The sequence below is a fragment of the Muntiacus reevesi genome, chromosome 2 (assembly GCF_963930625.1).
Source record: "Muntiacus reevesi chromosome 2, mMunRee1.1, whole genome shotgun sequence".
Taxonomy (NCBI): domain Eukaryota; kingdom Metazoa; phylum Chordata; class Mammalia; order Artiodactyla; family Cervidae; genus Muntiacus; species Muntiacus reevesi.
This window is the reverse complement of record NC_089250.1, coordinates 157,368,152-157,385,103: the sequence shown is the minus strand read 5'-3', so window position 1 is coordinate 157,385,103 and position 16,952 is coordinate 157,368,152. Positions and strand designations below refer to the sequence as shown.

Below are 16,952 nucleotides of genomic sequence, written 5' to 3'. Positions count from 1 at the left end.
CTCCGGTTCGATTCCTGGGTCAAGACGATCCACCGGAGAAGGGATAGATTACCCACCCCAGCATTCTTGGGCTTCCCTGGTGGCTCAGCGGGTAAAGAATACGCCCGCAATGCAGGAGACCTGGGTTCAATCCCTGGGTTGGGAAGATGTCCTGGAGAAGGGAAAGGCTACCCACTCCAGTATTCTGGCCTGGAGAACTCCATGGACTGTACAGCCCAAGAGGTTGCAAACAAAATTTTATAGGGCTTTCCTGGCGGCTCAGATGGTAAAGCGTCTGCCTGCAGTGGGAAAGACCAGGGTTTGACCCCTGTGTCAGGAAGATCCCCTGGAGAAGGAAACAGAACCCACTCCAGTATTCTTGCCTGGGAAATTCCATGGACTGAGGAGCCTTGTAAGCTTCAGTCCATGGGTTCGCAAAGTCGGACACAACTGAGCGACTTCACTTATTTACTATAATATTGAATTCATTTCAGGTGTACAACATGATTCAACATTTTTTAAAGATTATATATTCCATTTAACATTATTACAAAACAATGGCTAAAAACTCCTGTGCTGTACAATATATTCTTCTTGCTCATTTATTTTATACATAGTAGTTTATATCTCTTAACACCATAATTCTATTTTGCCTCTCCCCTTTCCCTTTTCTAAATGTCGTGATACAGGTAAGCTAATGATTATAAAGTAGCAGTGCTAGCTACATCACCATCTACCCATAAATACTAACCATGCTGCAGTTACTGGTTAATGAAATGCATTTCTTGTCATCACACCACTGGCACCCATTCGTATTGGCGGTGCAGCTGGCACAATCTGCATATCTGTAACATCTGTCATCAGAAGCAGCTGTGATACAAGTGGGAGACAGAACACATTAGGATGAAAAGAAAATGTCACACTTCTTCATTCACTTATTTTTAACATCTGCTGAGAATCACGAGGACATTTTTAAACCATAAATGTAATCATCAATATCAAAATAAGTTCTCCAATATGAAGTCAGTTTTGTAATTTAATTGGATTTACAGGGATTTAAATACCTCCTGCCCTCATCTTGATTATTCACTCCATCAGGATCCTACAATCATTTGACATTTACACATTATGGAGGAAGGAAAAGATTTAGAGGTATTTTATTAAACATTAAACATATTAAAAATGTATCACTATACATTTAAAAGAAAAGATTATCACAAATGCTCATTGTTTATCATTCTTCATAAAGCTATATAGAAACATCTGACTGATTTTAGATTAGCAAAACCTGATCTGTTCACTGTAGCAGCAAAAATGTATAAAAGCCCCATTCACTTAAAGAAAATTGAAAATTTATATCCAAATCATTCTTTATAAATATTTACTATTAATTCTTCATAAATCAGGGCATCCTAGTTGGCGCTAATTGTAAAGAACCTGCCTGCCAAAAGAGGAGACATAAGAGATGCGGGTTTGAGCCCTAGGTCAGGAAGATCCCCTAGAGGAAGGCATGGCAGCCCGCTCTATTATTCCTGTCCGGAGAATCCTCAAGGACAAAGGAGCCTGGAGGAGTACAGTCCACAGGGTTGCAAAGAGCTGGACACGACTGAAGCAACTTGGCATGCACATTCATAAGTTTGAATTATTTATTCAATATTTTATAAGAAATAATGAGTTATAACAGGACATCAAAGTTCTAGAAGCTTTTTAGCTTTATGGGATGGTTTGACAATAATTCAGGAAGAAAAAAAGTACCAAATGCAGAATAAATTACTTCATTTTATTTCTTTGAAGCATACAATATATCTAAGAAAGGATGTATTTGAGAGAATTTTATATTTACATACAAAAATAATTCATATATATATATGGCCATGTTACATATCAAAATTGATATATTACTATTACACAGAGATATAGTACTATTACACATTCAAAAAGGAAAACTAAAGATAGGTAAGAAAGATATTTAATTATTAATCACTGCCAAATTCAAATGTAAGAATTCCTAACTAGAGGATTATGAGTTTTCAATTTTTGAAAACTATTAAGGTAATTCTTATGAGCAGGAATTCACTTCCATTTCAAGTCAAGTAGAGATGCTTTATGTCAAAAAAGAAGTAAAAAATATTTCACCTGTTTTCGGAGGGCACTTTGCTCTAAGAATATTATTAGTATTCCCAGAGTCCCAAGATTCACAGTGATTTTTGTTCCAAATACATTTTATTCCTGGACCAGCATTTTTACAAAGTTCTTCATCTCTGAAAGCCTTGCAATTTGGAGGCTTGTATACAAGTATATCATTAAGGAGTACACTAGAAAATCCTCCAAATATATACATGGACCTATTAAAAACAAAACAAGAATCTTAAAAAAGTATACAATGAGTTTTAAAAATAAATTTAAGTATGTATTTTACATGTTTTATCTAGGTAGGAAACAGTTTTAGAAACATATAGTAGCTATATGGATATAACAAGATATACTTTAGAATTGTTATATAGAATTAAATTTTTTGAATACAAAGAATTTAGAAACTGAATATAGAATTCTTTGTATACTGTTACTATCCTTTTATAAAATAAAATGACCAAGAGTAAAATAATCAAAAAGATTTTCAAAGTTTCAATTTGAAAAGAAAAGCTCAGATGATTACTGAATTAATACTACCAGCACCAAGGAAATTTGCAATGGCCTCAAAACAGCCTAATTTTCATTTCTAAAAATATTATTGATATAAGAAATGGAAAAGATGAGAAAATACTTCAAGAATATTTTTATCATTTAAAAAGTAAAATAAAAATCAAACGCAATTTTCAACATAGAAGCTTAGAGCCTTTTGTTTACACTCTGGATTTCACTTATTTCCATTTCAAAAACCAACTGATACCACTCACACAGTTTTATTTTTAGTATCGTATTGGACAATTTTTACATAATTAGAATAAGGTAGTAATAAAATGACCTTATAAAAATGTCATTATGAATCACAAATTTTAAGCTAATTGATGATCCAGCATGTTGTTTACTGTCATGAGTCCACATTAATGAATTTTTGCTATAGAAATAGTAAAATCACACTGTCTTACAGGAGGAAGGTAACAATGATCATCGGAGTCCAAATTCCCAGTGAATATAAGGGCACTAATGGCCAGATGGTGCTAATGGTAAAGAACCCCCTGCAAATGCAGGAGACATAAGAGATGCAAGTTGATCCCTGGGTCGGGAAGATCACCTGGAGGGGGACATGGCCACCCACTCCAGTACTTCTGCCTGCAGAATCCATTGGACAGAGGAGCCTGGCAGGCTATGGTCCATAACGTCACAAAGAATAGGACAGGACTAAAGCGACTGAGCAGCATGCATGAAAAAGCCAGAGAGGGTAAGGGGCTTGTCAAAAATCACACATTCAGTTATGACAGAACCAAGATGAGAACCTAATTATTCTCACTTCCCTTGCTCTCCTCAATAGAAATATGTGGCTAGCCTTTCTATAACTTCAGGCTGATTTTTCAGGGAAATCATTCACGATCTGATCTCTGGAAAAAGAAATTAAGGTAGGATGAAAACTTCACAGAGTATCTGAGGCTCTATCTCAGCACCCTTCCTCTGATACGCCCCTGCCCCTTAAATAAATTTAAATAGAAAAGCAAGAAGGATAATGGTTAATGAATCAAAATTTATTCCCACGGTACTGAAGTGATACGTAAAACTACAATGCCATTGATTACAAACAATCATTTGCTTAAACAAAAACAAAATATGTAGGTAGTATGACTGGTAAACATGCTTCTTTTACCCATTAATGACAACTGCAGAGTGACCAAATCTGTTGACATCTCTATGGAGATTTGGTTTCGGTAGTATTTTCCATTCGTCACAAGCTAGAAAAATGAAAACAGCAAAACAAAATATGAAATAAAAGAACAATTTAAGACATATACTATAAAATAATCACTGGACAAATAAAGATACAATACTTCAAATTAGGAGCCCTTTCATTAATTTCCCATGACCTACAATTTAACGTCATTACTCAACTAGCATTATTCATTAAATAAAAATAACTTCTGTCTAAAATTCTTACAAATAATTTTATATGTATGAGAATAAAGGAAAAAAGGAAACAAATTAGGAGAACTTTATTTTGGAGGGTAATTTCAAAGACATATTTTATTAAATAAAACAAGGTTCATACGGCAAAATTCATGAACATCAATATTGGGAAAATGTATCATAAAGTTAAATCATTAAATCAAATTTTACATGTATGCATGCAAAATTAAATAGAATATAAGTGAGAGAAAGCCTAAAATGGAATCATCAAAATAAAATGTTTAAATCAGTTTAATAATATGATATTTCAAAAGAAAAGTTTTCATTTTATGCAAAGAAGAGCTTTAGTTGCAAAAAAAGGACAAATGAAAAAAATCTAAACAGTTCATTAGCTACATAAAGATTATGGAAAGAAAATCGATTAAAGAAAACTTTTTCATTTAAATATAACCTCAGAATCCACACATATATTATTAGAGATTTTGAGATGTCAAATAATTCAGTATTCAGTGACTAGAAACATTCTCAAGACAGTGTTCTAGATTTTATCCTCTTAGGTGTAACCTATTTAAAAGCAGATCCAGGTATTTAATATAACTACATAGGTATAACAAGTTTTAAAAACATTTTTTTTCCATATTTTGGCAACTTAGAAGCCCTTCTAAAACAGAAAAAATAATCTAAAATACAATTAGTTGTAATTGTTTAAATTACTTGTTTTCCTATATAAACAGCCATATATATTACACCAGAAGTAAAATAAATTTGGTTTCATTTCAATATTATTACTAGTAAAGATCAAGGAAATTACAAAAACCAAAATCATAGCTTAGAAAGTTAAACTAGAAGACTCAGAGTAATAAAATATATCTTGGGTTGTATCTCCCACAGTACCTACATACCCTCCACCAAAGGAGTATTTTTAAGTTGATATAATCTTTTTAGTTCACAAAGTACATGAACTTACTAAATACTCTGAATAAAGAGAGCACAAAGGCACAGAAGCCTAACTTTACTAAACCCAGTGTTTTCCCAATGTTTTATCCACAGAAGCACAATTCACATTGCACCTATTTACATTCCCAGGAGACAATGCTCTGAAGATCACATTTTGAGAACTATTATAAAGGCCTACACGTAACATTCATAGTCTACCATTTTTTTACATGCTAAAGTTCACTTAAGAAATGTGCATTAATATGCACATAGTAATATTAAAAATTTCCAAGTGCTTTCATCTGCATAATTTAAATAGTCTTTGTTAAGAATCCAGTGAGGCTGACTGAGCAGGTATCACCATATGCTAGAAATGAAGAATGAGACCCAGGAGAAGTTAAGTAATGTCCTTAAGGCCCATTAGATTACCTTTGTTTTGCTATAAATTATGTTTATGAATGCCTGATTTATAAAAGTATATTGATGGGATTCTGAAAGATTATTCCCATTTGGAGAGAAGGGGTGACTTGTAAAGGGTAAAGACTTTGAAAAAGAAAAGAGATGAAAATGTTAGAGACAGCTAATGAGTTAGCATAGATAGATTTTAATCACGCCACCAAAACCCAACACACACACACAAACACACACACCCCTCACATGGCCAATAATTCATAAATTGTGTGTTGAACATAGTATTCCAGTAACAGAGTTAGAAACCTGAATGTGCTTCAAGGAAAGGAAACAGTCAAATGAAAGAGTAGGACTTCTGGAAACCAGTTTATCATAAAAACCTCCAAAGAAGAATCATCTCCAGCATCATTTTTGGGACATCTGGTGTCCAGAAAAGAAAGTGACCCAATAACCTGAGCCTATCCAGAACTGAAGAATAAGTAATTTGGCCCATCATCCAAAACAACTCAGCAGGAAGGAGAAAAGCAGATTTCAGAGATGAGAACCAGGAAAAATGCCCAGAGAAACCGTTTAAGAAGTGAGTCAGGAAAAAGAGCTGAGAGAATAAAGGTCATTTTCTAAAAATTAGGCTTTTATAAGAACTCTTTCAGTTCTACAAGCTACTGTCTTCAGGAAAAAAGAAAAAAATTTTAAGCATACAGAGTAGTAAAAACAATGGCATTATAAATACCTACACACCAGTACCCAGACTTCTCAAACCCAGCATTTTACCATGTCTATGGTAGAGTTTTAAAGAAAGCATTACATGTACGATGGCCACTCCCTGGATACTCCCTCTCAGACTTGATTGCTTTATGTCTTCTGTCTTTGGATGCCACCACTGTCCTGTATTTGCTTATCAAGTTCATATTTATGATCTGTATAGAGTATCTTTGTAGGTTATATAACTTTATATTAACACAACTGGTATCAAACTATGCAAACTATGTGGATTTTTCTCCACGTTGCTTACTCTGTTCAACCTGTTGTTTTTTGTTTTTTTCACCATTTTAACCATTTTTAAAGAGAACAGATCAGTGACATTAAGTAAATTCACACTATTTAGAAATCATCATCATCATCCATCTCCAGGGCTTTCTTCATCTCACAAACTGTAACTGTGTACTGATTAAACAATACCTACCCATTCCTCTCTACCCCAGCCCCGGGTAAGCATTATTTGACTTTTTTGCCTACAAGTTTGACTGCTCTAGCACCTCAAATTAATAAAATCATGAAGTATCTGTCCTTTTGTGACTGGTTTATTTCCCTCAGCATGTATTCAAAGTACATCTGTGCTGCAGAATGTTTCAGAGTTTCCTTCCTTTTTAACCCAGAACATTAATAATATATACATTGTATGCATATATGAAACTTTTGTATATACAATGAAATATTATTATATTATTAAATTGATTTTATTGTTAATATTATAATATTATATTTATATTATTAACATATTACTATTATATTATTGCATTATTAATGTTTGACTGCTAGAGCAGTCAAATTTGTTCTAATTTATTCTTTGACTGTGTGGATCACAACAAACTATGAAAAATTCTTAAGGAGATGGGAATACCAGATCACCTGACCTGCATCCTAAGAAATCTTTATGCAGGTCAAGAAGCAACAGTTAGAATTGGACATGGAAAAATAGACTGGCTCAAAATCAGGAAAGGAATATGTCAAGGCTGTATATTGTCACCCTGCTTATTTAATTTATATGCAGAGTACATTATGAGAAACGCTGGGCTGGAGGAAGCACAAGATGGAATCAGGATTGCCAGGAGAAATATCAATAACCTCAGATACGCAGATGACACCACCCTTATGGCAGAAAGCAAAGAAGAACTGAAGAGTCTCTTGATGAAAATGAAACAAGAGAGTGAAAAAGTTGGCTTAAAGCTAAACATTCAGAAAACTAAGATCATGGCATCTGATCCCATCACTTCATGGCAAATAGACGGGGAAATAATGGAAACAGTGACAGAGTTTATTTTTTGGGCTCCAAAATCACTGCAGATAATAACTACAGCCATGACATTAAAAGACACTGCTCCTTGGAAGAAAAGCTATGACCAACATAGGCAGCATATTAAAAAGCAAAGACATTATTTTGCCAACAAAGGTCCATCTAGTCAAAGCTATGGTTTTTCCAGTAGTCATGTACGGACATGAGATTTGGACTACAAAGAAAGTTGAGTGCTGAAGAATTGATGCTTTTGAATTGTGGTGTTAGAGAAGACTCTTGAGGGTCCCTTGGACTGCAAGAATATCCAACCAGTACATCCTAAAGGAAATCAGTCCTGAATATTCATTGGAAGGACTGATGTTGAAGCTGAAACCACAATACTTTGGCCACCTGATGCGAAGAGCTGACTCACTGGAAAAGACCCTGATGCTGGCAAAGATTGAAGGCAGGAGGAGAAGGGGATGACAGAGGATGAGATGGTTGGATGGCATCACCAATTCAATGGCCATGAGTTTGAGTAAGCTCTGGGAATTGGTGATGGACAGGGAAGCCTGGCATGCTGCAATCCATAGGGTCACAAAGAGTCGGACATGACTGAGCGACTGAACTACACAACACTTTCTTTGTTTATTCACCCATAGATTGATATGTAGGTTATTACCAGATTTAGGCTACTGTGAGTAATGCTACTAGAAAAATGGATGTACAAATATCTGTTCCTTCCTTGTCATCAATTTTTTGTGCGTATATTCCCAGAAGTAGAATGGCTAGATCATTATGTTTAAGCTTCTGAGGCACCTCTATACCCTTTCCTATAGTGGCCACACCATTTATAATCCCCTCAGCATTGCACAAGGGTTCAAATTTCTCCACATCCTCGCCAAAAACTGCTATTTTCTATTTCTTGATATTATTTTACATCCATCCTAGTGGGTGTAAAGTAGTACCTCACTGTGGTTTTAATTTGTATTTCTCTAATGATTAGTGATGTTGGGTGTTTTTAATTTCCTTATTGGGCCACCTGTATATCTTCTTTGGAGCACTATGGAACAGAAAGCTTGTACATTAACTTGGTCAAACTCACTGTTTCCTTTGTGATTTTCACTTTTTACTCTTACCTCAAGATTTTAAAGATAATCTCTAATTTTCTTCAAAAATGTACAGTTTGGCTTTTACTATTTTTAAATTCAATCCATTTGGAAGTTATTTTGCATTTGTTGCATTGATCTAATTTAATTTTTCCCATATACCACATTTCCCAGTTACTTCTCAGTATATTTCAATATACCAAATGCCTAGAACCATGTTTTGAGCATTTATCCCTGACTCACTATTCGTCTCATTTCATTTCTATACTGCCATGGTTTATTTTTACTCCAACTGCATATACATACATACATACACACACACACACGCAAAGTTTAAAAGTCAAATAATCCCACCAGGCTCACCACGAAAAACGTCCCCTGATCGCTTACTACAGGTTGTGTGCTGTGCTAAGTCATTTCAGTCATGTCCGACTCTTTGTGATCCCACGGACTTAAGCCCCCCAGGTTCCTCTGCCCATGGGATGCTCCAAGTAAGAATACTGGAGTGGGCTGCCATTTCCTTCTCCATTCTACAGGCTATGGAAGCCCAAAATAGAAAAGCATATAGCTGCTTCTAAGTTAAAAAACACTTTTAATTACTATAATAATACTGTATAAAATTAACTGAAGAATTCACCAAAACTTGTATAGTCTGTTTAGATAGGTGGTGGTGGTGGTGATGGTGTTTAGTCACTAAGTCGTGTCCAGCTCTTTTGCAACCCCATGGACCGTAGCCCACCAGGCTCCTCTGTCCATGTGATTTCCCAGGCAAGCATACTGGATTAGGTTGCCATTTCCTTCTCCGGGGGATTTTCCTGACTCAGGGAATGAACCCAGGTCTCCTGCACTGCAGGAGGATTCTTTACCACTGAACCACAGGGAAAGCCCTTTTAGACAGGGAAAGATTCCTAAAATAAGTGGCAGCCATGACCTCTCACCTAGTAAAAAGAATATGCTAATTGCTTAGCAGTGCTATAAAATATTTAATTCTCAGAACAACTCTGAGGAGTAAATATTTTTGTCACTGTTAAAAACTGGGAAAGAGTCTTTAGGGGTTAGTTAACTTCCTTGAAGTCATTAAATATTAAACTCAAAACAAAACCAAATCTCTAACTTCTTTATGCTATACTGCCTCAACACATCATCAAAAGATCCTTTTTGATATAAACATTAACTTCATGAAAATAAAAATCCAATAATATTCTTTTTTAAGTACTCAAATCCCTTCAGAAGAAAAGCATTCAGTACAGTATTTAATTACACATGAGAGCAATTAATTCTGGCAATAATACAACACAATTCTACTTCTAAAATTCTTTGCCTTTTAACATATGCAGCAGTAGGAGGTGAAGGTTTTATAACTATCTCTAGGACATCACCTTCAATTATACTAAATGTTCAAAAATAATTATAGACAATATTTGTGGTAGATGTTGGTGCTGCTCAACAAATATTCCAGTTCTCTTCCTTAAGACCTATGGCAAAATGATACTCCCATATTCCTGAGAACTTGGATGTGACAGTATGACTTGTTCTAGTCAAGGAAATGCAAGCTAAAATGATGATGCCAGTTCTGGATGGAGCCACTTAATTGCCAATGAAAGAAAATGTAATGTAGCCTTAACCTCCAAGTGATAGAGCAAGCAAATCTGTCCTCCCCACCATCACTAGACATGAATCAGGAGTGAAAAATAAACTTTTATTGGTGTTAATCTTCTGAATTTTGGAGATTTGTAATGGACATTGATATGAGCTGCCTAGACCATCATTCAAGGCAGAAACTGTGTCACTAAGAATGCCGCCAGTGAACAGTCATCTGCTTAAGCTCTGGAACTGTCTCAGTAGCAGAGTCACTTCATTCAAGGACACATCTTTCCAAGGATGACCTATACACAATGGTTGGTCAAAGGAGGATTTTGAATATCCTGCCATGTCAGCCCAATATAGAACAACTCTGAGCAACAATTTTGTCTCTGGAGATCCTTGTGGGGCTGATTGAGGTTATCCAACCAGCATCACTTTCCCTTTGTCCAACTCTGCTTCCTCCTCTGCCTCTTTAGAGACATTGATCTTAAGGATACTCCCAATGGACACCATGAATCCTAAACTCTATCGTAAGAGTCTGTTTCCCAGAGAAACCAAACTACAGCATTTGGTGCCAAGAGTGATACAAGAATACAGGAAATAAGATGGAGTTTGGGAGCTGAAGCACAGACTGCAAGGCTAATAAAGCAGAACCCATCACTGGTGGTAGGTGGGGCACACACAGCAGCCAGCACGAGGTGGTCATCCAACTGTTAAAACTTAAACCAGTGGAATACTAGGAAGGTATGCCCATGGAACGCAATCCTCTACAGGTGTGAAGTATTAGACGTTTGAGAAGCATTAATGTTAAAAGTATCACTATACCAGAATTCACGTCTACTGCTTAGTCATACTGAGCTCTAGAAAAAGATAATGAAAGGTTGGGAAAGCAGAAGGCCTCCTTAGTGCCTTATAAATAGGCTCCCAAATATAGAGAGTCTGCTAGTTAGAGAAAGTCCACTATTCCAAAGACAAGGTCCTGATAGAAGAGAATAAGACCCTAGCACATGGGATGGGGACATCTGAGTTGATGCCCCTGAAAATCTCCCCAACTTTTGCATTCTCAAACTCTCCTCTATCAGCTGAGACTGCAGAAGTGGTCCACCCTACCCCACTGAGAGACAGTACTCCACCCTTGCTTGAACACAATGCAGAGGCCTCCCTCCAGCAAGACCTGCACCTTAGTTCAGAATCTCTCACACTGTTCATAATGGCCACGAGGCCTGTAACGTGGCACAGCAGAACCTTGCCAGACACAGGCTGGGACTTCTAAGAAAAGAAAGAGGCTACATCCCAGATTATCTGTAAGATCCAGACAGCACACATTGGCAATAGTTGGGGGAGTACACAAGGTATGAATTGTCCAAGGGAGTTTGATCAAAAGGGTCAGAACCTTATACTGGAAGAATTTATTTATATGAAAGCACTCTCCAAGATGCAAGATTTAGGATTCATTTCCTTACAAGAACCCTGGAAGATAATATGAACTCACTACTAAGATGACTCCTAGTCACAGCAAAATAAACCATTGACAAAATGAAAAAGTAATTTATTATTGAGTGGAAGAAAATGTTTTAAATCATATATCTTATAGGGGTTAATATTCAAAATATATAAGGAATTCACACAACTCAATAGCAAAAAAAAAAAAAAAGAAAGCCCAAACAATATGATTAAAAAATAGGCAGAGAAAATGAATAGATATTTTTCCAAGAAAGACACACAAATGGTCAACATGTACATGAAAAGGTACTCAACGTTCCTAGCCATCAGGAAAACGCATATCAAAACCAGAAAGAGACATCACCTTACACATGACAGAATGGATATTACCAAAAAGATAGATGACAAGTGTTGGCAAAGATGTGGACAGAAGGAAACCCAGGTGCCTTGTCAGTAGGAATATAAACTGGTGCACCCACTATGGAAAACAATATGGACGTTCCACAAAAAACTCAAAATAGAACTGTCATATGATGCGCCAATCCCACTTCTGGGTATATATCCAAAGGAAATGTAAACAAGATCTCAAAGAGACATCTGCACTCTCTTTCACTGCAGCATTATTCTATAGTCAAGTTACGGAAACAACCTAAGGGTCCATCAATAAATCAGTGGGTAAAGAAGATGTGGTATATAACTACGATGGAGCGATATTCAGCCATGAGAAGAAAGGAAATTCTGCTGTTTATGACATGTATGGGAGCTTGAAGGTATTATGCTAAGAGAAATAAGCCAGACAGAAAAAGACAAATAATGAGCCTGGCATGCAGCAGTCCATGAGGCTGCAAAGAGTTGGATACAACCTGACAACTGAAAAACAACAAATCATTTATATGTGAAATCTTAAAAAAAAAAAAAAAAAGAAGAAGAAGAAGAAGTCAAACTCAAAGAAACAGCGAGTCGAAAAGTGGTTTCCATGGGTGGGAGAAATAGGGAGAGGCTGATGAAAAGGTGCATACATTCAGTTATAAGACAATATGGTCTAGGATCTAATGTATAACTTACTGACAACAATTGCTAACCCAGCACTGTACAACTGAGATTTGCTAAAGGAGTAGAACTTACATGTTCTCACACATAAAAAAAGAAAATTTGCAAGGAGATGATGGGTGTACTAATTAACTAGATGGGGGGAGAATCCTTTCACAATGTGAATTTATATCAAATCATCAAAATGTACATTTTAAATATGCTACAGTTTTATTAACTACACCTCAATAAAACTGGGGGGAAAAGGATCACTTCTAGAAATGCGGAAAATTAGGCTATGCTCAGTCAAGTCAAAATGTCATAACAAACATGAAAAGCAGAGATTAAAAGTCTAGGAATACAACAGTGTCATGTTGGGAAAAGTAGCATGTGGAATATACAGAAAGTCCCTGTGAAAGAATCCCAATGCAGATTCTACAAACATGTCAAAGGCCATGCCATCTGCAGTGGAAATCTTTACACCTCTATTCCTGTCATATTATTCAGCCATGGTAGAGATGGAGTGCTTGACATGGACAACTAAGTGACCATGGGCTCAAAGTTTTCTATCATGATATTCTGTGTAACACCGGACAACCCACCAGTCCATCACACATACAGAACAGACCAGAAGGCATGCTATTTACTGAAGCCATGACGTGATGCTGAGAGGGATACTGGCATCACTAAGAACGCGGTGGCTTTCCTCCACGGGCCTAAGGTGATGGTATAAAAAACCGTAACAGAACGGTGCTCAGTGATGGAGACAACAGGAAAACTGGGGCCAGCTGGTGACACTTAACTGGTGCAATTATTTTAATAAGTAGCAAGGTTGGAGCATCAGTCAAGGGGACTGACCTGTTGAGAATTACAGAGACATTTAGTAGAACACAACATCCCTAGAAGCAAAATAGACGGGTAGCCAGCGAGGGTGCTACCTAACATGTCATTGGAAGAAATCAAGGATAAATGATCAGAATTTGGATGGCAGATGGTGCAACGAAAAGTTATAATTCACCACTCAATTTCTGGACTTGAGTCACTTTTTAAACCCAGAGTTGATACATTTAAAATTCTGGAGCCCAGGAAGAAGGACCTGCAATGCCACAGCAAGTGTATATGGTAAGAGAGTCTCTAGTTCTTCCTCAAAGGTACCAATGGTCATTTTATGGGGTAACCCCAGCCTAGAGAAAGAAAACAACCACGAACATGTCAGGTACTGTTGGACACAAGGTCTGAGTTGACACTAGCACATCACAGCCTCTCTGTATAGTAGGAACAACATGGGGATGATGAGATTAAAGGCATCCTGGCCAAGGGATGAGCCACTGGGTCTGCAGGCCTATGGAGTGGTCATAACCTAAGTCTGTAGCTTAATAATTGGAATAGACATTCTTGGCAAATGGCATCATCCCCACCTTGGGTCCTTGGCTGTTACACTGAAAAAGAACTGTTACCCATTGGTTATAAAATAAGTTTTAAAATACTGTTACATTTCAGAGGGAGTGATTGGGACACATTAGTATTATTCTAAATAACCTACAGAATGCCAGATAAATGTGTTCTTTTCTAGCCCTATCAGAAACGAGGACCTTGAGCAGTATGCATTCATATGGACCAGAAGAGCATACATTCAAAATTTGCTTCAGGGTTATGTTAACTTTTATTAGAATACACTTGGTCCAACTGAACATCTTGCAGAGCATTTTATTTTTCTGCTACATCAATGACATCATTCTAATAGTGCCAGAGGAACAAGAGCTGGTAATGCAATGGAGGCCTTGTCAAGACATAGATACTTCAAAGGGTGGAAGATAAAACCTACAGAGATTCAGAGACCTTCCATGTTACTAAGTTATTTAGGAGTCTGGAGGTTGAGAACATTCTGAGTTAGATTATCTGAACTGAAACACCAATTATTTCACTTTTCAACTACCACTGCAAGGAAGAAAGCAAACACCCATTAGGTCTTTGGGGGTTCTGAAGGCAGTATATTCTGTTCCTGGGAATAGTGTTCAAACCCAGTATACTGCAAAATGTCAAAGGCCGCCAGCCCTTGAGTACACATCACAGCAGAAAACAGTTCTGCTATAGATCCAGGACACAGTGCAAACAGTCCTGCAGCTAGGGCCACATGACCCAGTAGATACTATAGCTATCGGTGAAGTCACTCTTGGAAAAAAGTATCATGTGGAATTATCTGGAAACCTTCTGTGAATGACTCCCAATGAAAACCCAACACACAAGTCAAAGGCCCTGCCATCTGCAGTGGAAAATTTTACATCTCTAGTCCCACCACACTATTGAGCCCTGGCAAAGATGGAGAGCTTGACATGGGTTATTAAGTGACCATGTTTTCAGAGTTTCCTGAAGTTGTCTCTGTCATCAATAATCACAGGAACATAGAATAGAAGCTGATCCAAGATCAAGCATGAGCAAGAGTGCAGTGCACAAGCAATCTGCATGAGCTGGGAGCTCAGGGCTCAGGTTCTCTACCGCTGTTGCCTCGGCACTCATCCTGCATCTTACAGCCGTGGCCATTAAGGAATCCTGGATGCCCAGACAACAAGAAGAGACAAAGGCAAACATGAAAGCTTCGTGTGCGGGCACAATTCAAAAATGGCTATCTACAAGACAGCTTCACTCTGGGGTGGCCTGGAAGAACAGCAGAAAAGGAAAAAGCTTCCCAATCAGGGCAGGCCTTTGAGAAACATGCTCATGTACATTGTGTGGAAAGCGAAATGGCCCAAGATCAGTAGTTAATGACCTAGCAGGCTGGCGAGGGGACTAGAAGAATAAACACTGGAGATCAGAGACAAGGAGGCTCTGGAGTAGAGACATGTGGATGGATGGATCTGGATAAGCGTGAAATGTCAGTCTTTGTGATGCAGGTAAAAGGTCATCAGAGAGCATGCAACATGGAAGAGACATTAAACAACTAATAAACAAACAACCGAGGTAGCTAACACCAGTCAGTCTCTATCACAGAATGCCTCGGTGCCAACGAAATGAGCACATGAACTACGTAGCCATACAGCAGAGATGGAAGCCATCCAGGAATTGGGACTCCTTCTGAGAAAAGTTGATGGAGCTACTCTTACCACTGTGTCCAGCCTCATAATGAGATATCACTTCTGATCCCCTGATAGGGCCAATCCCCAAGAACACCAACTGGCCATTCGGGGCAAGTTGACTATGCTGGGCCCTTTCCACTCTGGATGGGCTGATAATTCATTATGACAAGAACATGTATTTTGAATACATGTTTGCTTTTTCTGCCCATTGGGTCTTAATCAGCATGATCATCATAGAAATGATGAAGTGTCTGATCAATCAGCATGGGATCCCATGTATTAGGAGACACACTTCACAGGAAAGAAGGTACAGAAATAGGCCCATTATCTTAAAACCCACTGGATCACAAACCACACAACTTGCTAGAGATTTCCATAGGCACAACTAAAGAACCAGGATGTAGTCAAAGTGAAAGTCGCTCAGTCACGTCCAACTCTTTGCAATCCCATGGACTATACAGTCCATGAAATTCTACAGGCCAGAATACTGGAGTGAATAGCCTTTCCCTTCTCCAGGATATCTTCCCAACCCAGGGATCGAACCCAGGTCTTCTGCATTGGAGGAGGATTCTTTACCAGCTGAGCCACAAGGAAAGCCCACCAGGATGTATGATATACCTCAACTTAAGACCTTTAAATGGTGGTACATAACCAACAGGAAGAACACACAGTAGGCCCAAAAATCCAGGAGTAAAAGCCACTTCTCGTGGCCTCATTTTGGACTTCAAGACTTGAAATACTGTTCTCCAAGGGGAAAAATATTCTGGCAGAAGAAATAGCAGTGTCCCATTTAACTGTGAGCTCTAATTGCCACTCAGGCACTTCAGGCTCCTTGTTACAGGGACCAGCAACCAGGCAGAAAAGGAGCTGATCACCATGGCGGGGGCGGGGAACTGGTGTACACATGAGGGAAGGGAATACATCTGTTACACAGACAATGCACTGAGGAGTCTCTTGGTGTCCCTTTGCCAAGTGTGATGGTAAACAGGCAGGTACAGTAACCCAGGCTAGAAGGTACACGGTCATCAGGAGCTCACATACTTAAGGGCAAGGTGCTGGGTCATGCTACTGGGTAAGACAACAGCGCCCAGAGAGGGGCCAGCTGAGAGGAAGGACATGAAAGAAGAATGGACAAGACACAACCCTGAGACCTTACATAAGCCAGCGCGATAATCTAGGCTCCCCCCACTGGAGCTGTTTAACAAATAGATCAGAAGTGGGTTGAGGGGTCCAAAGAATGAATTGTGATGACCATGGAAATGCACTGCCTGAATATCCGTTCAGGGAAGGACTTAGTACTGGTAGACATCACTCAGCTGCCAGCCCCTGCAGAGATGG

The 16,952-nt window shown here is 38.0% G+C and overlaps 1 protein-coding gene across 3 annotated transcripts in view; it reads right to left on the bottom strand.

Annotated features, from left to right (window-relative positions):
• Nucleotides 1–16,952, bottom strand: part of ATRNL1 (attractin like 1) — a 746,492-nt gene that overhangs the window by 597,869 nt on the left and 131,671 nt on the right. For all 3 annotated transcript variants that reach the window (XM_065923396.1, XM_065923397.1, XM_065923398.1), the window contains exons 11-13: nucleotides 3,779–3,863; nucleotides 2,116–2,324; nucleotides 731–849 (exon numbers count right to left, since the gene is read on the bottom strand). In XM_065923396.1, coding sequence (XP_065779468.1) covers nucleotides 731–849; nucleotides 2,116–2,324; nucleotides 3,779–3,863 — 413 coding nt within the window. The remainder of the gene's footprint in view (nucleotides 1–730; nucleotides 850–2,115; nucleotides 2,325–3,778; nucleotides 3,864–16,952) is intronic.